This window comes from Apteryx rowi, unplaced genomic scaffold (assembly GCF_003343035.1).
Source record: "Apteryx rowi isolate R43461 unplaced genomic scaffold, aptRow1 scaffold_409, whole genome shotgun sequence".
Lineage (NCBI taxonomy): Eukaryota > Metazoa > Chordata > Aves > Apterygiformes > Apterygidae > Apteryx > Apteryx rowi.
The window spans coordinates 28,931-54,368 of record NW_020450614.1 but is presented as its reverse complement, the minus strand read 5'-3'; the positions used below and the strand labels follow the sequence as shown (position 1 = coordinate 54,368).

The window sequence follows — 25,438 nt, the reverse complement described above, 5'->3', positions numbered from 1 at the left end:
CGAGCCCGGGGGGGGTTTGGAACCTCGCTGAGGCCCCGAGCGGCGGCGCCGCCTCCGGGGGGCTGCGGGCTGCCCGCCCCCTCGCGGGCGGCGCTGGTCACGGCGGCGGGACACCGTGCGGGGAGGAGCCCCGCACCCGCCTGGGAGCGCGGTCGTGGGAAGGGTTGGCGTGACAGCGGACTTCGGGGGGGGTGTGCTGTGCTTTGCTTTGCTTTGTTTTTTGTGCGGTGGAGAATCTTGTTTAAATACTTGGTTCAAAAAGGAGGAAGCTAGTATGAAGCTGTACATAGGGAGCAATAATAAAACGTTGGAAAGGGAAGATCTAGACTGCTTAGCAGCAGTGCTTTAAAACTTGTGTGACGGGTATATCTGGGGGAGATAGGATTAACACAGAATTGATATAAATAGAAAGTTAAAAAAAAAGGCCCATGAATACTTTTTAGAAGTGTACTTTTTCCTGAAAAATTTCTCAGGCCTGACTCCTAAGTTCCCGTTAAAAACCAGCATAAATGCTTGGTGAAAGCTACTTTATTTTGTGTACTGGGTTATATTCATATGCTGGAATGGGAATTTTTTTTAAATCAAAACAGTAATGCATAATTTCTAAAGGTAGAATATTCTCCTAAATATATTTGCATTCAAGAACTGTACAGTGAGCTTGTTGTTCAGGCAAGTGGTGAAATACTTTATTTAGCCAAGTCCCACAAAATATTTTATCAGTCTTTATTGTTGTAGTAGATGTAAGAAGACTTCTATGGGGGAAAAAAAAAAAATCTGTTTTCTTACACCTCTACAAGAAGTTCTGAAAGTTTTCAGAGCAGCATTTTATACAGAGACCTAATATACGTTCTGTTTTTATAAATATGTACCATTAAAATCCATTTTAGTAAACCTTAAGATTTTCTTTCTAGAAGAAAAGTATTTTTAATAACATGCACAAAACTACCTATAACAGCCTGATAACTTCTTTTCTGGAATCTGTTCTTTCAATTTTGCTGTTGCATGTTTAGGTGTTGATCAGTGTATCCAGAAATTTCTGGATGTTGCAAGACAAACAGAATGTTTTTTCCTACAAAAAAGACTGCAGCTGTCTGTCCAGAAACCAGATCAAGTAATTAAAGAGGTAAGTTTAATTTGTCTGTATTGTACTAGATAAGCTGCTGTACCAGTACAGTTAGATCACCTCATTCACATTAATTCTGGGTTTCTCAACATGGTACTGTATGTTGGTAGAACTCAGGCTGTTAACATAGCTCTCACCATCAACGTGAAGAAGCTGGATGCGAGCTCTTCTTGGAACACAAAGGTGAATAATGTTAGTTGACCTGAAGAAGCAAACCAGTCAGTCTAATTCTGCCAAAAGTATGATCTCTCTGAAGCCTGTGACCCACGGGAACAGAACTAGTGCATTCATGATGCTTTATCTCTGTTCTATTAAGTGCTTTTTCACTGTTAGAATCCCCATAAGATTAGTTCAAGAACTTATATAAAAACTTTGTAATTTTTTTAGTCTGAGGTGATTATTATGAATACTGTCTATTTACTAATATATGTTTTTTTCACCCATAGGATGTTTCAGAATTAAGGAATGAATTGCAGAGAAAAGAAGCATTAATTCAGAAACATTTAGGTAAACTAAGACACTGGCAACAGGTCCTGGAAGATATCAGTGTACAACACAAAAAGCCTGCGGAAATGCCTCAAGGTCCATTAGCTTACCTAGAACAGGCATCTGCTAATATTCCTGCTCCAATGAAGCAAACATGACCTTTACATATCTGAAGAATATTTTGAACAGTGCAAAGTGGTGTTGCTCTTTCTACTTTATCTGATTTTTGTATAATGTAATTTGTACTGCAAATATAAATAGTTAAGACAGAGAACTGAGCCAAATAAATTATCCTTTTTGCAAAAATATGGATTGGCTTTATATTTAAATGGAAAGTATGCAGAGCTCTTATGTTTTTTAGTAGAATGTTTTCCAGAATGCATCCTGTCCCTTCTTGAAAGGGTGACCCTAGCTTTCCTCTAACTGGATTTTGCTAGTATGTTGAAAATACTTGCAAAGATTACCATGTTTTGTGATCTTGGAAAAATACTGCAAATTATTCTTAAATAACACTGCAGAAGCATCCTTTGATTTGTCTGCATTTAGCTCAGATCAAGAGTGCTTTTTGAAGTGAATCAGCTGTCTCCCCTGGGCTCTCACTTATATCATGAAGGGGTCTTGGGCTATGAAAACTTGATTCCTTTTGGATGAAATGAAATGGCAAAATGCACCCTGAAGGTTACGTAATGCACTCCCAATGTTGGTGTTCTGTTGATGTCAAGCTAGTGTAGAGGTGGTGCAAAATATAATTACCCCCCCCCCCCCCCCAGATTACTAAGTGTGGATGTTGGGTCATCAGTACTGTTTCAGTCTACAGAATGTTTCTATTATGGAGCACTACTTAGTAATAAAGATTCTGGAGGTCTTTTTGACAACATCTGTTGACAGATTGCCTAAGCTAATTTATTTATGGGTGTCTTCTTTTAGAATAGCACCATCCCTTCCCAGCAATGAGTTGGCAAGCATGATATAATAAATGTAGTCCTTCACTCACTTTGTATTTAGGTAAGCATAAGAACAATATTGAGATTAAATGTCCAAATATGCAGTTTCCATGAATCTGGAACTCTGAAAGTATCAGTCTGACTCCAGCATAACAGCGCTATTTTGCAAACATACAAAGGGATGATTTACAAGCAAGTTTTAATATGCATACTTACATATTATCCTGATTTATCAGGATAATTTTTACATGTGTTGAAGTGAAACAGGAATCTTATTTTGTAATACTGACTATACAAAATGAGGAAATAATAGTTTATTAATCTAACCAGAAACTATTTCTTAAAGAGCCTGCTATAAACATGCTATTCTTGGAGGTATACCACATCCTGTACAGCATAAAATAAGTTTAACAACTATTCAAACTCATAAACTTACATTAATATAAGCTGAAATGATTTTAAGCAGCTGATGAAACAAATGCATAAATTTACTGAAATCACCTACAGAAGTAAGGTGTTTCTTCAGCTGGAGCCAGACTGACAGACAGGAAGTATCTGAGAACAAATTGCATATTTAATGTAATTGTGGAGGGGTATGTTCTCTTGATTATAAACTCTCTTCACATAACAATATCTACAATTTTGCACTTCCTTCATTGTTTACAGAGGATGTTAAAAAACTGCATTTTTTCCAAAATCCATGCCTGTAATTCCATAGTAACTAGATGTAAGAGAGTGCAGTTGTTCCTAATAATGTATTTGGAAATTACATAAATATTTTTATTTTTTTCTAAATCATATATTAGACTATCATTTCCCAAGAGAAAATGGAAACATCTTTTCTAGTAATTCTGAGTAGCATGTTTGCTTTAAAAAGAAAAGTATTTAGTAAACCATTCTTGATGCTGGGGGTTTCGTTTTTGGTCATCTTTGGTTTGCAATGCTTCACTGTTGTGTGCCCTGTACAAACAAATAAGCATTAGTATCACTTATAATCTTACTAATATTTAATGTATTTCCTGCCCCACCCCACCCCTGGAAAAACTCATGATCCAATGCATGGATCTGCTCACGCGAGCTGGATGATGCCAAAAGGAACCTACTTCAATTCCTACTGGGATCTGTGCTAGCCAGATAACTGGACTAGCAGCACTGGTAGTAGCACGAAGGAAAGTGTAAAGTAGGGCTAAGCAGCCATGGAGAAGTGTTTGGACATAGTTCTTGATTCAGCCTCTCAAAAAATAAAAAATGGATGCTTCAAGAATATGAAGCCTTGAAAATCCCCCAAAACCCCAACTGCAATTCAATCTTAAAAAAAATATGAAGTACATAGTACATGAAGTATGCATGAAAAATTTTGGATAAAATAGTTTTATTTGAAACTGAAAGATTTATCTAAATACTAACTGGTTTTGTAATTCATCCTATAACATATTCCGTGATTTTTCAGCACTCTGATCCTCTTTTGTATTAATTTTGGTTAGATTATAGTGGCAATTCATAATTTCATTTATCATTTATTTGAAAGAATAAGTAAGTAGCAGCCCAGCTACTCAATGCCCCTGCACATTTCCCTTTAAAATACAAATCTGACTTGCCTTTGCAGTCATCTGGCAGATCACAGAATGCTTTTATCTTTAAGATGTAGGACTTGTCAAACTGGATCAAAGCTGGTGTCCTGGGTGTTGTCTTTGAGAGCAGGCAACGCTGCCTGCCTTCCAGGAAGGAACTTTGCACATGCAATTCACAGGATAACTAATTTGCACTAGGAGGCAGGTGAGGGGGAATGCTTTTGTCTTGAAGCAGAGTGGTAATTTTTTCACATTTACCATTATAACTCTGCATAATGTTGTTAATCATATAAATGTTTAACTGTCTTGAAGAGTCATCTAATTTATGTTTGTAAAACATTAAACATAGTTTAAATAAGAGCTCATAAAATTGAAAAAATATTTAAGCTTTTCTGAGAAAAAACAGCAAACTAAGTTGTTGGAACTCAAGAACAGCAAAAGATCTTTACATGTGTGACACCAGAGGACCATTAAGTATCAGTTAATCAGTTTTTAAGTCTCTAAACCCCTTTGCCAAATTATTAGCCTAGAATCATTCAAATGTCTCCTAAAATAAAAATATGCCATCTACATTTACCAAATGCAAAAGGAGACAAAGGTGGAAAAGAAAAATACATCTTTAATAGAACCACTGAGATGTGCCAAAAGTTTTAAGTGGCCATGTTCACCATTAACCACATTTTTATTCAAATACCTGCAGCCCCTCTCTCCTTCCTTTCTACGCGGAGGGATGTCAGTCGTAAGCACTGCTGGGCAGTGATTATAGCCTACTTCTGCAGTAAGATTTGGGTCTATCTGCAGAGAACTGAGTACATAGAATTCATTGCAGGCCAGGAACCTACATCATTGTTTATTTCCAAATGTTGAAAGTATTTAAATGCCTAAAAAATTCTGAGTGCCAATTAATTTATCAATCATCTTCAAGTCACTGCAAAATGGACAAATACCTTGTGGCAGCACAGCTGCCTGAGGACTGTGCTGATAGATAGCCCATTCTGAGGCAGCCAGGAGTCTGGTCTAAGCTTGCAGATTTTGGTATTTGAGGAGCACTTCTTTTTGATCTCAAGTCACAGCTCCAGAAGCTCTTTGCATAGGAAGCTAAATTTGGAACACTGACGACACGGCTGGGCACCTCATCCAGTTTCTTCTTCTGCGTTTTATCATTACAGAAAACTGCATTACATGTGCATTTTCTCACACTTAATACTATAATAACAATATCTCATTCCTAGACATCCTGTGAGGAACACCCAAAAATGCAGGTTCACATTTTTTCTATAGGCATTTAAAATGAATTCCTCTCTCAGGGTATGCTGTGAGGATCCATGAATTAGGTGGGTCCAATTCAGACAAGTTGTGTTGAGGTTATAGATACATCAAAGCTGATGATAGCTTTGCAGCGGTACCGAGAGCTAAGTTTCCACCAGTTTGCCCTCACTTTTTTCCTTGACTCCTCATAGATAGTATAATACAGTGGGACTGGAATGGCAAGGGGCAAATCCTGGGCAGCCCAAACCCAATTCATAATTTTGTTTGATGCATGCAATATCCCAAATAGCAACTCCCAATTATCTGCAAGCAATGGCTGTGCTTATCCCAGTGAAAGACCAAGTTCTTTTTTGGGGGTTTAGTGTTTTATAACTGCTTACATACTCCTAAATATCTGCTTATATATTTCTACTGAATTTATATTATATTCAGCACCTGATTGTGGGTTTGTTTACTGGAAAGAATTCTACTGAATAACATCGCCATATAAAATGAAGAGGACCTTTATTGTTATGAAAATGATATCTGTATGATTCAAATAGCAATAAAATACCGTGATTTGCAATTTTAATTGAATTGCCTGTCTTACCTTCATGGAAGGAGTCAAACATCCCAGACTGGTGTTGAAAGAAAAGGATCGATTCCTGTAAGATTCAGTGTTGGCTAAAAGTGAATGCTGAAATTTTCTTCCTTCCTGAGGGGAGATGAAGCTATGTGTGTCTCTTTGCTATGGAAATATACATTTGTCAGAATATTCCAAAGCAGAAAGAAAGTACCAATCAGAAACAGTGAATGGAGCCTTCCAGCAAAATCCAAAATATGCATTTACATATAAAAGAAAAATCTCACCACCAGCTGCTTGATAATCTCTTCCCTCTCACTTATTTTATCTTGCAGGCAGCTTATAAGGTGCATATCTTCTGGTCTGGACTCTTGCTTTCTTGGCCTTTCTTCTAATACTTTAAGTCTGTGCCATAGAAAGAATTCAAGCCAGAAAAAACTTCCTCATACCAGGTTCAAGAGACACCTGGGCTACACTCTACCATAAATTTTAAATTATTATTATAAGTTCTAAAATACAGGCACATAGTCAAGTCTTTCTGATAAAACAATATTTTTTAAAATAGACATATATATATATACACATATATACATACATACACATATATATATATTAAAAACATATAAGTGTAGACTGCTGCAGAATTCCAAAATAAATTGCCTGCCTAGTGTAAAATCAAGCCCCTGGTGTAAAATATAAACAAGCTTGCACATCATATTGCTAGTCTGGTTTCCTAAGGTAAAGAGACCTATGTCACACTATTTATGCATGTCTGTAATCCATCTATTTGTTCTCTTTTCTGACTCAGTAAGTTTAGAATCCACAGGCTAATTTAAACTATATTGATAGAGGCTTCAGAGACACTAAATTACTGTAACTTTTATGAAAAGAGAGGCTTGGATAGACATGCTGCTTTAGTGAAGCCTCTGAGGCAAAACCTGTACTGTGAGTCCAGCTCTTTAAATGCTTTAATCAGGGAAAAAAATTAAATTAGAACTTATACCTTCTTAGAGATGACAGTATTGCCCCATGAGAAAGCAAGTCATTATTTCATCAGCCAAGTTCAAGAGTTCTGCTACTTGAGAAACAGTGCTATGAAGTTCACCTGCCATACTCAGAAATGTATTACAGAATATGAAACACAGGGCTTTTTGGTGAGGGAAACATTTTCATGAGAAAAAAACCCTCCCAATCTTACAATCTTGATTTAGTGTATCTCAGAGTTCAGATAAAAAGATAAAAACTTAATGTCTGAATGGTTTGAGACCTGCCTACATGCAAAGAGGTCTCTTTTCCAGGGATACGCTGCACAGTTGGGGTAAGAGGAGAGGAGAAGACTGAAAACAAGGATTACGTGTTAGGGGCCACTCCTGTAGTGTCTGAAGCACCCCAGAACGGCTTACCTCCAAAGAACACTGCAAAGTGCATCTATTCTCATGAGTTAGTGGGGGCTGCAGTTGGGGAATATCCTGGGACATTTGCAAGGGAGTGAGAATGAGCAAGAGYTTAACCTCAAAGATGCTGCTCGGCTGAACAAAATTAGGTACAAGATCATGGATAAAGGCCTCTGATATCATCTGCAACAGAAATGATTATACACTTTATAAAACTGAGCATAARTGCAGGGTGTGATTTATATAAACTGTATATTGCTTTACATTAAACAATTTTCACAGTTTATTAACATGTATCTGGGCCCTGTTATGTTTGCAAAGGAAATACCTGTGCACTTCTATTTCAGTGCTTATGATATTCCACCATGTAATAAAAATTACATCAAATATAGTAAGGACAAAAATTACAAACAGAACTCATTGCCAATATGAGCCACAGCTTATTTAAATGACTTACTCAGTTTCTAAGGAGAAAATCTTTGCTTGAAGATGTGCCTGAGTGCTGCTGAAATCAGATAACATGTTTTCGATTTCCTTCCGGTGATCTTGTTTCAGTATGTCGAGTTCCTTTTTATGCTTGACTTTGAGGTCTTCTATCAGTAGCCTTTCAGATTGGTATTAAAATAAGTCTGAATTCTCAAATGCTTTAATATTAGTTTATTATCATTGATCAAAGCATGCAGTTTTGAAGTCTTTTATTCACAACAAAGGTAGTTAACTGGGCTAAGCTCCAGGCATCTGCTTGCTGGTTTGACTTTGACACTTGAGTTGCAGTCTCAAGCAGAACCACGCTAACAGTGAGGAAGGGGGAAGTTACTTGGACAAGAAATGCTTGTCCTTCAACCTTTAGGAAATGGAGGGTCTGTTTTATATGATGCTATTTTCTAGTTTGTACATTAATCTTGATGGTCAAGTGTGACAATAATGTATTGTGGGAACTCACTTATATTAGGCAACATTATTTTGAAATCTCTGGGATTTTAAGATGAGGCTCTCCAATGCTATATTTCATGACATCATGGCACGCCACTTAATACTATCTACCATCCTAAAAATAAATATTAAAAAATATATATAACAAAGGTTGTAACAATGCCTTTAAGCACAACATTTGTCTGAAACAGACAATACATATTGAAAGATATGCCATTTAATTAACACAGTCAACTGAAAACTAAAAAAATGCCTGACATTTTTTCAAGCCTAGCCATAATTTTGCTTTCTGATATCAACCCTGAAACCAATGGACATTTACTGAAGAATCATTATGAGTGTGTTGCCTTTTGTTTGCTAATGCTTTGTTAAACCCTGGAGAACTCACTATAAAGAGCCCACACAGATGTCAAAGTCAGCAGCTTAACAATTGTAATTTTCACAAAAAATAATGTTTACCTTTTCAGGTTTTTAAAATATGTAATTCTAAGCCCCTTTCACTTATTTCTGAAAAGCTTCAGGAAAAGCCAAAAGGTCCATAAATGGCTTCTGCCCTTGAAATTAGAGCATAGCCATGGGAGTGACTGATTTGCCACTCTGCACAAATGAAGAAGCAGGAGAATAAGAGTGAAAATGGGAGCAGAACCCCTGAATTGGATCTTCTGAAGAAGAGTTTTTATTCTACCTCTGAATATCTATTTTGACACTTATCCTCTCTTTCCCATAAAAAACCTTTGTCTGCTCTCATTCCAGTCCTTGCAGAAGGTTTGTCCCGGAGGTGGAATTCCCACAATTCAAGACAATGGAAATTAAAATGATTACTTCAGGCAGATTAATGGTTGTGCCTACCAGACGACAATAGAAACACTAATTTTAAATAATTAGTAATAAAAATTTGGCATGTGCAAATACCAAACTACAATCAGTTTTCAAATCAGAAACAACTATATAGCATAAAAGGAGGTCACTGTCATTGAAGTAACAGTAAAAAGCTGTTATTTATATGCGCTCACCAATTTAACTATCCCCTTACCCAAATTAATGGTCCTGCAAAACAAGAGCTACAAGTTAATGTTCCAGGTCTTCCATGGGTAATCTCAGAGCAGGCTATATCCTACGTGCCTATGACCACTTGAACTCTTCAGTGCTACCTGCTTGTATTTGAAGGTTTGTTCCTCACATAATTTCTATTAATACTTCCTTCTCAAATGCTTACTGTAATAGAGCCACACCATCTATCTGCTGTGAAGACTATATCCCAACCTAGCAACTTCTTTCTTTTTGAGGCCTTTTAGACATCATTTCTAACATGTGAATAATTTTTCCCTTTGTGAACAGATGCTCTAAATTCCTTCAAGGTAGCTGGAAGGCCGTGATGAAACTCTCTGGTTTGCAAATCCTTCTGTTGATCTTCCTTCAAAAGCTTGAAATGAAAAGTCATTTCCAAGTAATTTTCAAAAGGGTGTGAATGAAAAAAGTTTTTTTTTTCTTAGTCTTTCAATATCCACTGACTGGTAGGCAGCAACAGAATTATTCTGGCCACTTCCACAGTCTGCAGAGAGACATTATGTTCTTTCAGTGCTTTTCTCAAGACTATATAGGATAAAATTTAAATGGATTCCCTTAAAGATGTACTCTCCAGAAATCCTTTTATATACACAGATTGAATAGCTAGGACCATATATTCTCAGCATTCACCAGTGCAGAAATAAATCGAAAGGTACCCATGTGCCAGATCCCTCAGCCACTCCACAAAGAGACTGTGGTATTACCATCCAAAAATTTCAAAGCATTCAACAGCTATACAAATGCTTTGGACAGTGAACCCCAATCTTGTCTCCCATGTAAAAGGTAAGTACTGCACTTCTTGTGTATGGATGTGGGAAGACTGCTGCTACTGCTATGCAACATGTGCCGCTAGACTGTGGCTACACCAAGAGGATGTAATCCACCTTCTACAAAGACAGCCACAGTTACAGATCAGCTTGCCCTTCCTGTGCCCTAACAGCATATACAGCTCCAGGCTCCCATCAGCCTGGAGGCCCATTGCCAGCAGCTGGCGTCATGGTCCTGGCTGTTAGAGCCATAGCAGAGTCCCACAGAGTACGTCTGTGGCATCCCCAGGTGTCCCCTTTAGAGTTAACAACCATTGTTTTCAGCTACGGACAGTGGGTTTGAAAACCTGATAACTATTCTCAGAGACTTCTATACATTTTTTAATAGATCTTCGGTGTGTTTTGGGTTTGTTTTCCAATCCCTTTCAAATAAGGGGGACATTAAGTAGCTTTTTTCAGGTAACTCCTGTGGGGCATGTTTTACTGGATATATTTGTCTGTGACATGTAAGTGAACAGTTTAGTTCAAACATTTATTATGGCTGGAGAAAGAAATGTGATACCACTGCTTTTGCAAAACTCATCACCTCTAAAATGAGTATCTGTAGAAAAAGCAGATTCTGACACTCATCACATTTAGAACACCTCTGATGCTGTCATTATTATTAACTCTCTAGCTAGTACTATAAAAGTGTGAATTTAAGGCAAACCTTCTGTGCTGTTTCTCCCTATCCTGAAGCTGTGCAGCTTCTTGCTTCTGTGACCCCAGCTCTGCACTGAACAGTTCCATTGTGTCCTTCAGAAGTAAATTCTCTTTCTTGAGACCAGAAACTTCATGCTGACTTTTTTCCAGTTCATCATGAAGAGATCTGATCTGGCTCTGGCTACTTCCTTCCTAAGAAAAAGGCCAAATTTCATTATTCACAGCCTCTTATTATTTAACCAGAAGAACTCACTGGATTTCTGTGCATAAGTGATTTTTCAATTCTATGTGCAAGCCAAAATCTGTGATCAAAATTTTCTCAGCATGTTTTATACTCTCCATAAAATTTACTGTACTGTAACATTCATTCATTTACTTGTGCTGTAGATTATGATCTTTAAATGGAAAAAAATCTGCCCATATGGAAAAGCTGATAAACAGTGCTAACATTTTAAAGCATGACATAAGGAATAGAAACTACATGTTTCTATCACTACATGACAAGGACATAGAAACTGGAGACTTGCCTGTTGCTTCTTCAGTGTTCTCACACTCCTCAGCTCTGTTTGGAGTTCTTCTATTTGTTTTTTGAGTCTGTTGCACAATGTCTGTTGTTCAGAAAGTTCCATCCTTACAGATCCTAGTAACAATAAGAAAGACTACCATTAAGGAAGTCAGAGGCCAGACGGATGGGAGGGTAGATGTAGACAAAGTAGATGAAGACACTAATACGTTACATTTTGCTTTGACCCTCAATTCTTTTGCCATTGAATATAATCTCTATGATGGAGAAAAAAAAAACCTACACAAGTTCTTTGGTAAAACATGGGTCTTCTGTTACTAGTCAAATAACTCATATGAGCAACAGTAACAAGATCCTGGGCTACATCAGCAATGGCTTAACATGGGAATCAGAGGGGAAATTCTGTCAGTTGTTTTGCAGACTAAATAATTATAATTGCTTCTTCTAATCTTGACCTTTACTGGAGCACTCACATCAGTCCTTATTAAGACCACTGGTGGTTCGTGGAAGGCCATAAGGCCTCAGTGGAGGCCTAACTCAGTAGAGCTCTGCTTGTGTCAGAGAAACGCAGCACTTATGCAAACAGATCTCTGTCATATACTGCCACTGTATGTGTGTAATGGGTAGAAGTTTGGAGATGGATCAGGCAGAAGGTGAAACAAGGCTTTCTCTCTGATTCTTTCAACAATTTTTCTTGAGGAAGCAGAATATAATTTATCTATCGAACATAAAAACTTTAGGTAGCAACAAATCTTTCTAGCAAATTTGAATTACTGAGAAAAAGCACAGTTAGATCACTGAGCAGAATCTGGTTTATACTTAAAGTACTTTTGCATTATTCTTTTTTTAATTAAAAAAAATTATAAATGAGGTTTAATAACCTGAGTTCAATCCTGGAGATATTACAGGTCCTAGTAATGCAGTGTGCTATTTAGATCTGAACAGTTTAGGGAAGTTTATTTGGTTTACAAAGAAAAAAAGAATATGTACGAAGTCACCAATCCCCACTGCAAGACTCAATAGAATAGATTTGATCCACATATAGTAATTCTTCATATAGAAAACAAGCAAGAAAAGTCATATATTCTGCTATGATATTCCAGTTTAATACATCTGTAAGTGCATACCTGTATGCTGTATACCTGACTACTCTTCCAGTAGCACTCTGCTGCTGACAGCTGAGAGCTAGGTTAACAAAGAATACCAAGTGTGTGCTGCTAAAATTGTAGAGTATGAGAAAGGAGATTCACACAGATCTGAGTTCCCAGAAACCGGGGAAGAAAATGAATGGGATAAAAGTCAGTCCTTCTCAGCATATAATCAGGCAGTAGGAGCTGTGTATGACATGAGATATCATACCTAGCAACAGAGTTTGCTGTTTCTGTACCTGCTCCAGTTCATCATGTAATTCTTTTTTTGCTTTCTCTTCCAAGGTTTTTATTTCCTGTTTATGCGACTGATGTTGGATCTTGAAAGTCTCATTAAATTCCTTTTTCAAACGCTCTTCTGCCTCCTGTAAGCAAACCTCCCCCCCCAGAAAACAAAGGAGTTGGAGCATATTTATCATTTTGTTATTTTACTTTTCATGTCAGGATGAATCTGGCCTTTCATTGTAGAACTTTGATTATTTTCACCATCACTTTAAATGACACTTCATCAACCCAAGAACAAAAACTGAGCTGAAATTAAAAAATAAAACTTAATATGGAGAAATTCTTCCAAATCCACTAGATTTGTTGTGTATCATGAAATAATAATGCTGACATTTTTGCACTATTTGGCATTAGAAAGATGTTTTATTATTCAGCACACAAAGCCCCAGATTTGACCTGTATGTCATTAATTATCACTTTGTGTCAGACAAATGCTTTCATCTTTCCTTTATCTTTCTTGCATACACCTTCCATTTTCTGTAGAAATGCTCATAAAGTATGGGGCAACTTTGCGGTTGCTCTGCAAGTAAACTCTGATCCTCTGTTTTATTATCACCAGCTTACTGCCTTCAGCATGGTTTTATGAGTTTAAATTCAGGATTTTCTTCTGAATATAAAAACAAAAGATTAAATTCTTCTTAGGGTGGTTTTACTACATACATTTTAAAAGGAGGTTTTTCCTAGGGTGCGTGATTTCAACATGGACATCTGAACTTCGTGTCACAATCGCATAGAGATTTTTTTAATTGATTTTTTTCCCCTCAAAAAAACTACCTCCTTTAGAAGAATATACAGTAAGAACCTTAATATATTACACTAACATTTTGTCATTGAGATAAATCCATCTGAACCTTTAAAAGCTTTGGTTATCCACTTACAGAATTGATTTCCTGAAGGTATCTTTAAGCCAATACACATCATTATACATGCGTATTATACTTCATGTAAACTGTTCTATGTATAAATGAATAAAGTATGAAAAAGGAAACTAGAGAGTCCTGTTAATAGCACACTTAGGCATCCTCTTGTATTTCTGAAACAAAGCAGATAGAAGAGCTTGTATTCATCTCAGCCTAACTGCATAAGGCGGACTATATCAGTCTACGCAACTGTTTCATCTACACTGTGGTATAAGTTCAAATATTAAAATAAATATAAAAATAACCCTGAAGATGATGAGCTCTCAAAACCATGGGATAATACATTATATGCAACAATGGCAACCCATCATTAAGATAACTGGAAATAACTGAATTTTGATAATCAGCTCTTAGCAAAGATGATTTATCCCACAACTAAGATTTTTTTTTAAACCAATAGCTTGTAAACTGACCTTGAGTTCCTGATTTTTGCTTTTCTCCAACATTTTAAAGATTTTTTGATGTGATGACTCCAGCTGCAGTTTAACATTCTGGTTTTCTTTAATGGTGTTTTGAAGATCCTGCAAAAGCTTCTCTTTTTCTTTGTTGGACTGTAAATCATGTTTCTTCAGTGACTCTTTGAAATTACTTGCTTGTTGGTTTAATATTTGCTTCAGCTGAGCCACCTTCCAGAAAAGTAAGCCAGCAGGATAGGATTAATGGTTGCACTCACAGCAAAGAGGAACTGTGTACATTTGAGCACATTTTATGAACCTGTGTTGCTCTATGAAAAATAGGAAGATGCTCGTTTCGCACAAAGAGCCCTCTGTTTCAATGAAGAATAGAATTAAGTGAAATTTTTTGGATAGCTAATATATATACACTCAGAATGGTTTTAGTCAACTGAAACTATTAATAAATTAATTTTTAAAGCTGAAATTATTCATGGTGACATTTTAAAGTAAGAAGCTTTGAATTCTTGCTTTAAAACATTTCATTTAGAGTGGTACAGAATTTCTTTTTCCCAAAACGTGCTGAAACCCTGGGAGTTGATGCCAGGCTCTGTGGGTTACAGCATTTTGAGCCTTCAGAGCACAGCTGTGCTTTAGGCAAGGGTTTGAACTAAATGGCCTTCAGAGGTCCCTTCCAATCTAAATCATAATATTAAAATGGCCCAATCTACAATAGTTTCTTGGCTTTTTCCTTCATATCATCCAATTAAACACAAGGAAAATTATCTGTTTGAATAAACAAGTGAAGAATAATTGCTAACTAATATTCTTAGTGAAAAGCATATTATTTGTCTTTAATGTTTCTATGTGATGGGATCTATCTGTGGCCTGGATACACTCCCAGAAAAGGCAGATGCCAGAAAAACTTCCTTCAGCCACTTGCCAACCATACCTTGGTTTCTGGAGCTGCTGCAATTTTTGTTTATGATTTTCTGAAAAATAAATGGCTAACTGGTCAGACCTTGTGATCCGACCAAATGACCGCTTTGGCCTGTGGTTGCATTTACTTTGTCTTATTCCCTACTGAACACAAGCCGATGTTTTCCTATACAAAGAAAAGGAAACACTGAATTTTTTAGGCACTACAGTTCCTTATAAAACTAACTTTTGATGCGAAACAGTTAATGCTGCATGGTCCCCTGTATCAGCAGGTGTAATATGGACTAGCATTATTATACTCAAAAGTGCATTATTTTTTGGGGCTTTCTGAAAGTAAGTGGGTGAATAGACTTTAAACAGACAGTGCCAAAAGGGTAAGCTGCATTTTTTCTAATAAGAAAAATTGGAAATAGGGGAAAAAACTGCTCAGAATAGTTCTTTTGAAAATTAAATATTCATCTAGGCAGAAAAAAATGAAAAGAGGCGTATATAAACTTCAACTGTGATCACAACGTTATTAACCTTCCAGACTCTCTTCATAGACAATTACTGGTTCAAAGCACTGCTAATATGAAGCATAAGATCACACTGACCAGAAATAGGTTGAGTTGTAAATTGGTAGCATGAGAGAACATAATGTAGGAAGAAATCAGATGGAAAGTATTTCTAAAAATGTTATTTTTCAGTGATGTGAGGAGAAAGACCTCACAAAGGTATTAGTCATATAAACACTCTCTGTCATGAATCCTGCTATTTCTAACATGTGAGAAGTTGAGAAACAAAACTTTTCATCCCCTCAGGTTTCTTCCTTCTGTCTTTCAATTAGAAAGGCTTCCCAATCCACCAGTGCAAAACTTTTTTTGGAACATTTTGCAATATCCCAGCATTTTATTGTGGTTCATTACTTCAAAATAGATAGCCAGACACTCAATTCATTTAAATTAGTAAAGTAACATTTCAGCCAATGAAACTATGCCAAGTTACATCAGTTGAGAATTTAATCTAGCTCATTTTACTATTAACAGGCTGTAGAAACAGCAATATCGTATGATTTTGTGTTTTATAATCTCTTCCTGCTGCAAAACAAAACCTCTTGAAAACAGTATATACTGTAGCTCTAATACCATTATTCATTCACTTTTACCTACCAGAATTGTATAAAGGAGTCTTAAAGATCCAGCTAATCCTATCCAGAGTATAACCTCTAGGCAACAGTATTTTTGGAGGCCCTGCTGAATTCTTTTCAAATTTATGTTATGTTTATGGATTATGTTTGTACTTGCCTTTTCTTAAGGTGGCTGATTCTGTCTCCTGCTGTCTTCCAAGTAAAGGAAAAATGAACAGCCATTACTAAAAGATGACAGATAAGTTCTTAAATATTTCAAAAAACTTTCAAGTTTTATTCTTTTCTAACCATAATTACTATCCTTCTCTTGGGAAGGATGGCTTGATTCTTCTGAAGCAGCACCTCTCAGCCTCTGAGGGTCCATGGGCAAAAATCCTGGGCAATCCAGGTTGCTAGAGGCTGAATTCACAAAAAAGACTTAAAATTGCCTTTTGGTGTGTTACAGAAGAGTCACCACATTTGAGAGTTTGTTCAGAGAGTCAAAATAAGGGACTCACATGATACAGGGTTTTACTCATACTAGGATCCTACGACATCAAAACAGTAACATGTTATAAGAAGTAGTAATAACAAAATAATGAAACCGTATTTTACTGTTGTCTCTAGCCTTACTTCACAGTTACTTCAATTAAGTTCACAGTTAAGTACCTTCCTAAACTTAGGGTAATTACACCTGTCCCTCCTGTCAGGAAACACAATAGGCATAGCTGTACTGCTGCTATGATTATTTGGTCTATGGTGGTACCTACAGACCTTTGTCAAGGTTCTGAGAACTGCTGCACTAGTATTGCTCAAAGATACAACATGATAAGGTGATAGCTGTCTTTCCATGTTATGTACCTTGCAGTTCCAGAATATCCTCTTTAACATACATGGAAGAGATCCCATAGTGCAAAAGCAAGATAGTGGAGGACTCTAAAGAACTAGAATTCAACCTGCACAGGATCTCACATCCTTCCTTCCAAGGGACCAAATAGGTGAGAATCCAATTTATTTACCCAGCAAAAAATCTCAATAATATAGAAATACTGCTGTTTTGAAGTGCATCCCCACAGACATCAAATTATGATGATTCTGTCTGCTCTGCACAATGCTCTTGCTATGTCAACCCAACCAAAAATGTGCCTTATATAGCCAAGGAAGCTATTTTTAGGTCTCAAATTTTATCCAGGTTAGAACTTGATTAGTAACAGCACATTGCATAACCTTTGAGGCAGAAGCTCGAGGCTGAGCCATTGCAAAGTTCCCAGCTGGGAATCATGCCATCAGCAAAATATGATGTTGTAGAGCAAATGGTGGTTTCCTGGCTGTGAATATTCATGTATTTATAGAAGGAAAGTATTAAAATTTTAAATTATCTCACTTTCCTGGCAATAGTGCCAAGCGATAGCTTCAGAAAGTAACCTACAAAGTACCAAGAAGAATGCAAACACCACTTTCTCTCCAGTAGGGAATATTTCTTCCCCTTTGGCAGAACCGGTAGACTCTAAGATACATTAAGATGTTTCTTAGTGCATCTGTTCATCCTCACAGTGCTGTTATGAATATAATATATAACATGATGCATACTATTTTATATATACCCATATGGCAAATATAATTTCCCAGCACCCCTTGCATTTATCATGATCTCACAGTATTAGAGGACTGCGAGTTAGGAAACAGGGTTTTTTTTGTTTTCTGTTTTCTTTTCTGGCCTGAATGTGTGACTTCAAGGAAGTCATTTGATGGCTCAGTGCCTTAGTTCCTCCAGCTGTAAAACGTGAACAATAATGCTTCAAATCATAAGCTTTTTGATTTCTTTGAGCTCTTTCAATGGAATACATTGCATGCATGCATATATGCAATATTAGGACAGACAGTATGCCAGTATCCTTCCCTTCCATCTCTTCCCCTTGCACCCCAAGTCAGTATACCTTTCAGGCATTATGTAGGAATGCCAATACATCATGGTAAATTTTCAGCTTTGAGTGCACTAAGGTATTTTTGTAGAAATATGCATTTTCAGAGGACTTTGGAATGGAAAAAAGATGACTGATTTCTGAGTACCCATGTTTTGCATTAGGTATGAAGAGGTCACACTGGATAGGTCAACACAACTTAGATTGACCAGAAATTCTCTCAGTGAAGAAAACTGGGGAAAACAGTGACGTGCAGAAATGTATAGTAAAGCCAAAAAGCCAGGATATATCTAGAACTTTAAGAACATTAAAAAAACCCCACACAACTAAATTCTGTATTTCTAACTGGGAAATGGACAGAATGTGAGAATGCAATTGTTTGATACTAGAATGCATAAGCCTGCTCTACAAGAGAAATGAAAGGCAAAAGACCAGCTTGCATTCAGAACCAGTACAGCTAGTACTGCACAAATGGGGGACAGAGCAGGTGTTATATAGAAAATGCCCACAACCACATTCCCTGACCGCTGAAACATGTCACACCAAACATGGGAGGGAAAAGTGGAAGCAGGCAGGAGAGGTGGGACAGCATCTTACTTAGCCCCCTGATAAGCCTGCATCTGTCCTTTTTCTGTCTTTGAACAGTCAGAGAGAGCTTATTATGGCCACTCAGAGTCTACAGATCCCAGCTGAGAAAGATCTAGGGTTTCATTTTTTGCAGAGCTGTTGTAACGAAGCTCCTACTGACCATCCAACTTGTTAGAAGTGAAGTTGGTTAGAAGCAGTGAAGATACAAAGTGATGGAAATTTTAGACTGCCACTTAGAAGAGCAGCAGCTACCTGTAGTTCAGTAGTTCCACAGTGTGAGCTACCTAATTCCTGTTGTGTTCATGACTTTTTCTTGAGCTAGAGTGAAGAAATTTTGTATATTCGGGAATATCCTATTTTGCTTGATAAAATCTTGGAGCCTCAAACCCTTGATTGGCAGGAAAAAAAATGGATGACAAATTCTTATGATGCAAACGTATCCATTTACACATAACTTCTCAGAACTGACAATCACAAATCACTTCATTGTTCTTTTTGAAAAGGTACCAAATGCAATTACATAGTCGAGATGGAAAAATAAATGCAACACTAAACATCATCAGAACTTTTCACAGTGTACTGACTTCAGTTCTCTTAAAGCAGTTACTTTATAGCTTATCCATGAAGTATAATCATTAAAATGATCACAGGCAAAACCTTTGCATAAGCACACTGAAGAAGAGGAAATATCCTGTACAGAAGATTTTTAAGCAGATAACATTTGCTTAAGAGATCTGAAAAACAAATGGTCTGAAGAACAAACATTCACCTGAAAAGAGAAAATGTCAGTGTTCACAGTTGTCAGCAATCTTAAAAGGTACATTGTTTACCTAGGTAAATAACTGCCTTGGAGAGGTTTTGTTTTTGCTTTGACAGACAATTATTTACCTAACTGGCAGTCATGCCTTTTCAAATCATGACACTTCACTGTATTAATATTTCAGTAAGTGCACTCCTCTGGAAGATTCATATTGCTTGGCCTGCAACTACACATAACAGCTATTACAGGTGGATAATCTGATATTAACACATCTCAGGGTTTTTTTTTCCAGATGAATACATGTTAAAACAGGCATGCAATCATTAAAATAACGAATCAGATTTRCATTGTGACTTACGTGTAACCTTAGCAAGGAATATTATAGTATAAAAGCTATTTCATCCCCAAAGCTACTTTGGGGCCAGAATGCTTTCTTTATTTCATTCTTGATCTTGAGAACATACAGGGACCATAACTAAAACTAACTAATGGTATATACTAAATTACTGGACATTCCAACCTGCTTCAGGTGCCCTGACCATCAARCAGGCAGAACAGAAAACTATCTATCCATTCTTTTTTCCCTTCCTCCTGTTTCCCAATCCTCCTGCTCACAGGAGTAAGTAAACAGGTGCTTTTAAAAGTCTAGGCAAAAAAAACCCTGAGGAAGTCACTAAAGGGCTGGAAGATTCTAATCACACTTAGCCCTTTATACAGAAAACAAAGTCACTATCTAATCCTGATATAGTCACATTTCTCACCAAAGAGTATTTCACCCAAGAAAGATACATTATGAAATTTATCAAAATAAATAGCCTTGTCAAAATCATCACAGAAGTTTAGGAACAGTAATTTCTGATATATCTATCTATAGTCCTTGCAGATTTCCTCGAATGCTAGCCACAGCAAATAGAATTATGAATCTAATTAAGAATTTTTCAGATGAGAGGAAAAATGAAGAGCCTTCTTATTGCTGGGTTACATTTATGCCCAGCTTACCTCAAGCGAAGAGTTTTGCAGTTTCACAGTTAGGGCTACTTTCTCTTTCTCTAGTTGCTTTATTTCACTCTCAGATATTTTTTTAAATTCTTCTAACTGTATCTGGAGTTCCTAAAGTTAAAAAAAAAGAAAAGAAAAGAAAAGAAAAGAAAAGAAAAGAAAAGAAAAGAAAAGAAAAGGCAACAGCTGGGCAGAACATGCAGCATGAGAAGAAAGAACGTTTCTTCTACATTAATCTAGATAATGAGAGTAGTTTACACAGTAATACATACTCCTGTTTTTTTAATGTCACTCTTATTTACCAAAAAATTATTTACAGTAGTTTTCTAAGATTAGTGTTAGACCATACAGATAGTACAAGCCTAATCTTCTACTGAAAGCCTTCCTGAGGCAGAAAACTATAGAACATGAAGAGTCAGACTGTTTTGCTGTTGGTGGTATTAGTGTTCAAAAATAATTAGAATGCAATAATTTAGAATGCAAGAGGCACCCACAAGATCTGAAAAACATAGGTATACATTGACCATATAAACAATATCARCTAATGGGTGATCAGTGGAAAAGTGAATCACAAGAAGCACTATCTTATAACATCCATAAAGAGAATCCTAGGAAGGAAATTAAAAACCCAGTTACATTAAAGACTGTATTATCTGTATCTGTATTATCTGTGGAAATAGTCTTTGAAAAAACAATGTTAACACCACTTGCAAGACAGTGACCAAGAACTTGCAGTGATGGTGGTTATACTGCATTTGCTCTACAGATAAAGGACATGAGCGTCGAGGATAGTCAATGAAATGAATTTACAGTAAACAAAATCTGAAGTTGGGGTAATACTAGCTTTCTAATAATTTCATAGCTCCTTAAACAACTAAGTTGCATATAAACATTTATTACGTGTTCCAGGACAGTGACAGGATGAAAGGCAACAGACAATTTGCAACACAGGAAGTTCCAATTAGGTACAAGGAAAAATGTTTTTTTACCATGAAGTTGATCAAACACTGGAGCAGGTTTCCCAGTGGGATCTCCATCCTTGGAGATACTCACCACTCAGCTGGACAAGAATCTGAGCAACCTGATCCAAGAGGCCCTCCTCTGAGCAGGGGGCTGGACTAGGTGACCTCCAGCTCTCCCTTCCAACCTACGTTATTYTATGATTCTGTTCATTCTTCTGTCATTCCTAAGGAAAACAGCCTGTGCAGAAAGATGTTCTCTTCAGATCTTTATTATACACGTTGTGTAAAATAGAAGGCAAGGTCAAAATAAAAATGCCTTATACTTGGATTGGAGGGTAATCAGGCTTGTTCACAGACAAGCACCTGACAAAGCTCTGTGTCTTGCAAAGAGGAGATTTACCCTTACTGAAGACAGTGCTGTTGCACCAGAGGAAATACATGAAAGACCACAGTTCTCATTCAATAGCTCTATGCAGGCTTTTAGAAATCCTAAACTCAAGCCCTGGAGCACTCTGGAGGCAAGGATCTTAGATTCAACATGAAATACCAAGGGAAGGTATTTGCAGAACGGAACACAGGACTGATGAGCTGACAGTAGCCCACATTACTGAGCAGACACTCCGTAGTGCTCACATAATTGTATAGCCAGTTATTTAAGAGCTGTCTAAATCCCTACGCACTGAGAATATCTATCCCAATGTGCAGAAATTTAGACAAAATGTGTATAATTCTTTACTGTAGAAAGACTTAAATGAGCAACTTCTAAAAATGTCCTGAAGTGATTTGTATTACAGGCTCATTAGTGTGCTTGCTCCTGCTATTTGTGTCAATTTGCTAATTGAAAAAAAAAATTCTAGCATGTTTTCAGACACTACAAATGGAGAAAACAGGAAAAAATACTACTTTGAATGTTACATTTTATAGCACAATGACTCAAGAAGAATTCAAATTAACAGAAGAACCACCTAAAAATCTATTGAAGACAAGTTATATTGTTGAAAGGATGGCATGTGATGAGTGAGTGAAGAGTTAATAGGACTGAAGAAGTCTGCTGCCTGATATGTGCAAGGACTGATATGTTCAAGGCTGCAGACTAGAAGAGCCAACAGGACTAAAGAACTCTGCCGCCCAACAAGGCCAAGGAATCTGCATGGACCTGCAGGGAGGGGAGAAGCGATACAGAGGTGTTGTGGTCTTGCCTCGCTAGCAAGGTCCTTCCAAGCAGACGAAGGCACAGTCCTGTGATTGTGAAACTCGCAAAAAGTCAGCAAAAGCAGGGTTTGCCCAGAGCCCCAGCCGTATAAAAAGAGACTTGGGAGCCAGGAGAGTTTGAGCAGGGACGGGAACGTGACCTGATCATCCTCTCCGGCTGGAGCGTGAGTATTCCCCCCCCACACACCTTTTCCTGGRACGCTGGGKTAAGGTAACTCCTCGACGCTGAGAGTCCTCTCACTAAGAGAGTGAACAAGAAAGCTTTTCAAGTAGGGATAAGCAGTGCTTCCAATTAATAGCGCAGTAATTGACGGTTTCAGGTTATCCTTTCTAAATCAGTAATCGATGATTTCAGGTTATCCKTTCTAAATTAGTAATCGCGTTATTTTAATGGATGTTACTAATCCAAGAGCTTGCGTGAGGAAGTAAACATAATTTTTTTATTACGTTACTGTCTCAGTTGTTACTATCAAACCTTCATAGTGTGACAGCATAATACTAGCAAACAGTAGTGCGGACAATAGTGACATGTATTCCTTGCAATTCATAAATAAACAAAGGAAAATATAATAGCATTTCACAGTTTAGAAACAGGGTAATGGTTGGGTAGCAGTTAAAGGATGGAATCAAACACAGAGATGTGAATGTTGCAAGGGAGAAATTTGCTTTACTTTTTCCTGTAAAAAAATGAGAGGATATAATGGTATTTGCAATTACAACCAGGAAATCAGCTGTTTGCAGCATGCCCACTACATCTCTGGCAATTGCATCTCTATAGCTCAAATTTTCAATCTGGAAAATAGAAATAACAATTCCCAAACATCTGCTATGGGACTTAATTATATTAAAGGATATAAATAGCACTAGTTAGGAAAAATAGTGTTGTTTTATTTAAGTTTTACTAACTCAGGATTTTTCTTAGTTACTTGAATATTCCTCTGTGACTCTCCAAGAAAAGATGACTATAAGCAATAATATTTATTGCCTAAGGGCAATAAATGCCTACTATAAGGCCTTTCTTACAAAAAAAAAAAAAAAAGGAAGCAACTGATATTCAAGTTTGATCTGATTCACATGAAGACGACCTTCAACATGACATCATTTTAAGTATACCTCATACAAACTTGTTCACATAAACAAYACACTATGTAAAATGGAGGGTCCTTTTCATAAGACATATTTGATAGGGTAWCTGTGTGCCCTCAAGCACCACATCTTTACATAGTGAACAAACATGAGTACTTTCAAGATCAGGTAAAATAATTTACTCACACAGATTCCTTCCTGAGAAATGGGACTGCACATATGCATAAACTCCAATAGTTTCATAGACGAAAATGAATGCTTCTGAAGAAAACTTAACCCAAGTCCTAGTCTCCAAAATCCAGAAAATGCTACGAATATCAACATTTAGTGATAGGAGCGGCATGCTTTTTATGACTTCACAACTTGTCAGCAACAGACTTGATTATTCTCAAATTGATGGTGAACTCTGATAGCTATAGCATTAAAGTAGAGTAGAAGGACCCTCTTAGTAACAACAAGGATCTAAAGAACACTTGACTAGTAGTCTGATTGCCACACAAATGCTCTAATCAAATATTTTTGTCCTGAAGATGTCCGACAAACACACAAGTACTTCAGGAGATGGAAGACTAAATTCCTCCTTAGTTTATGCCCCAGTTTGCCAAACTGCTTAGACATGCACTAAGGTGTAAGCTTCACTAAGTATTAAAATATGTGCTTAAAATTAAACATGTGTTTCAAGGTTTTCCTACATTTGAATGGATTTCAGCTCACATTTGGATTCTCTACTGCACAGAGACATTATAGACTGCAAATTTCTTGAAGCCAAAATATTCATGCCACTTGGCAAGAGAACCAAAATTACCACAGACAGCTGTTTTCACAGAAGTTAAATTCTTTGAAGAATCCCCTTAGCCAATTGTTGCCATTGCTGCTAAGGCACTGCAACAACAAAAATTGAAGCTTGGACATTTAAAACATATTGAGAGTGGGTATGGCACAGGCAACTCGTCTGAATCCACAAGAAGACAAATATTCTTCACAACTGAAGCTAAATATGGACATATACACTCATGCATTCATTTACAGTTTGTAACGAGTGGTCATTTCATTGAAAACACCTGCAGTCCAAATCAACTTACCACCACCTTGCAGAATTAGCTCCTCTGCCTAAATAATGAAAAATGTTGATTAAATCAATACATTTGAGTATWTCACAGCATAGATCCATGGAAATTTAAGTCAGAAATTGGAGTACAACTACAATACATTATTCTTCAGGAGGGACCATATATTAATCACTCCAAATGTTACATGCAAGCATAAGTGTTGCTAGGAAGGCAGTTTATCACATCAAGGATAAACTCACCTTCCTGCCTGAGGAGYTTTTCACAGAAATAAATCAGCTTGACTTTTTCTTTCCTTTTTTTCTTTTTTTCCAGTAAGAACGTAGTGAGAAAATCCTTGCATTTTATGGTAATTCAAAGTGCCTCCAGTGAGGATAATTCAAATGATGTCACTGTGACCAATAAGATTAAAAACAGATGAATTAGAGCATCTAGAAATAGAAGAACATTCCTACCTTCTGCATTTCTTTTTTCTTTCAGCTTCCACAAAGGTTTAGACTGACTTGATTTCCTTTGAATGTTTCATTACAAGGTCTTCCAACCCTTTTACCAGTTGTTCCTTCAGACATATTTTCTCCTCATGGGACTGATTCCTGCTTTTGCAAAGTCCCTTGTGTCTTTTATTCATATCCTGTTTTCAGTAGCTACAGCTTCCATAGGCTGTGAAACATACTAGCTATATATTATATGACAAAACCAAGGTAGAATTCT

The 25,438-nt window shown here is 36.9% G+C and overlaps 2 protein-coding genes across 2 annotated transcripts in view; one reads left to right on the top strand and one right to left on the bottom strand.

Moving 5' to 3' along the window:
* MED28 (mediator complex subunit 28) overlaps positions 1-1,917 on the top strand; it is a 3,046-nt gene extending 1,129 nt beyond the window's left edge. Inside the window, exons 2-3 of the mRNA XM_026075661.1 lie at positions 956-1,123; positions 1,570-1,917. Coding sequence (XP_025931446.1) covers positions 956-1,123; positions 1,570-1,767 — 366 coding nt within the window. The 3' untranslated portion in view covers positions 1,768-1,917. The remainder of the gene's footprint in view (positions 1-955; positions 1,124-1,569) is intronic.
* Positions 1,918-3,405: 1,488 nt separating this feature from the next.
* Positions 3,406-25,438, bottom strand: part of FAM184B (family with sequence similarity 184 member B) — a 49,382-nt gene continuing 27,349 nt past the window's right edge. The window contains exons 4-12 of the mRNA XM_026075654.1: positions 20,401-20,511; positions 14,109-14,321; positions 12,702-12,855; positions 11,347-11,459; positions 10,827-11,011; positions 6,243-6,360; positions 5,983-6,087; positions 5,072-5,274; positions 3,406-3,513 (exon numbers count right to left, since the gene is read on the bottom strand). Of these exons, the coding sequence (XP_025931439.1) occupies positions 3,423-3,513; positions 5,072-5,274; positions 5,983-6,087; positions 6,243-6,360; positions 10,827-11,011; positions 11,347-11,459; positions 12,702-12,855; positions 14,109-14,321; positions 20,401-20,511 (1,293 nt within the window). The 3' untranslated portion in view covers positions 3,406-3,422. The remainder of the gene's footprint in view (positions 3,514-5,071; positions 5,275-5,982; positions 6,088-6,242; positions 6,361-10,826; positions 11,012-11,346; positions 11,460-12,701; positions 12,856-14,108; positions 14,322-20,400; positions 20,512-25,438) is intronic.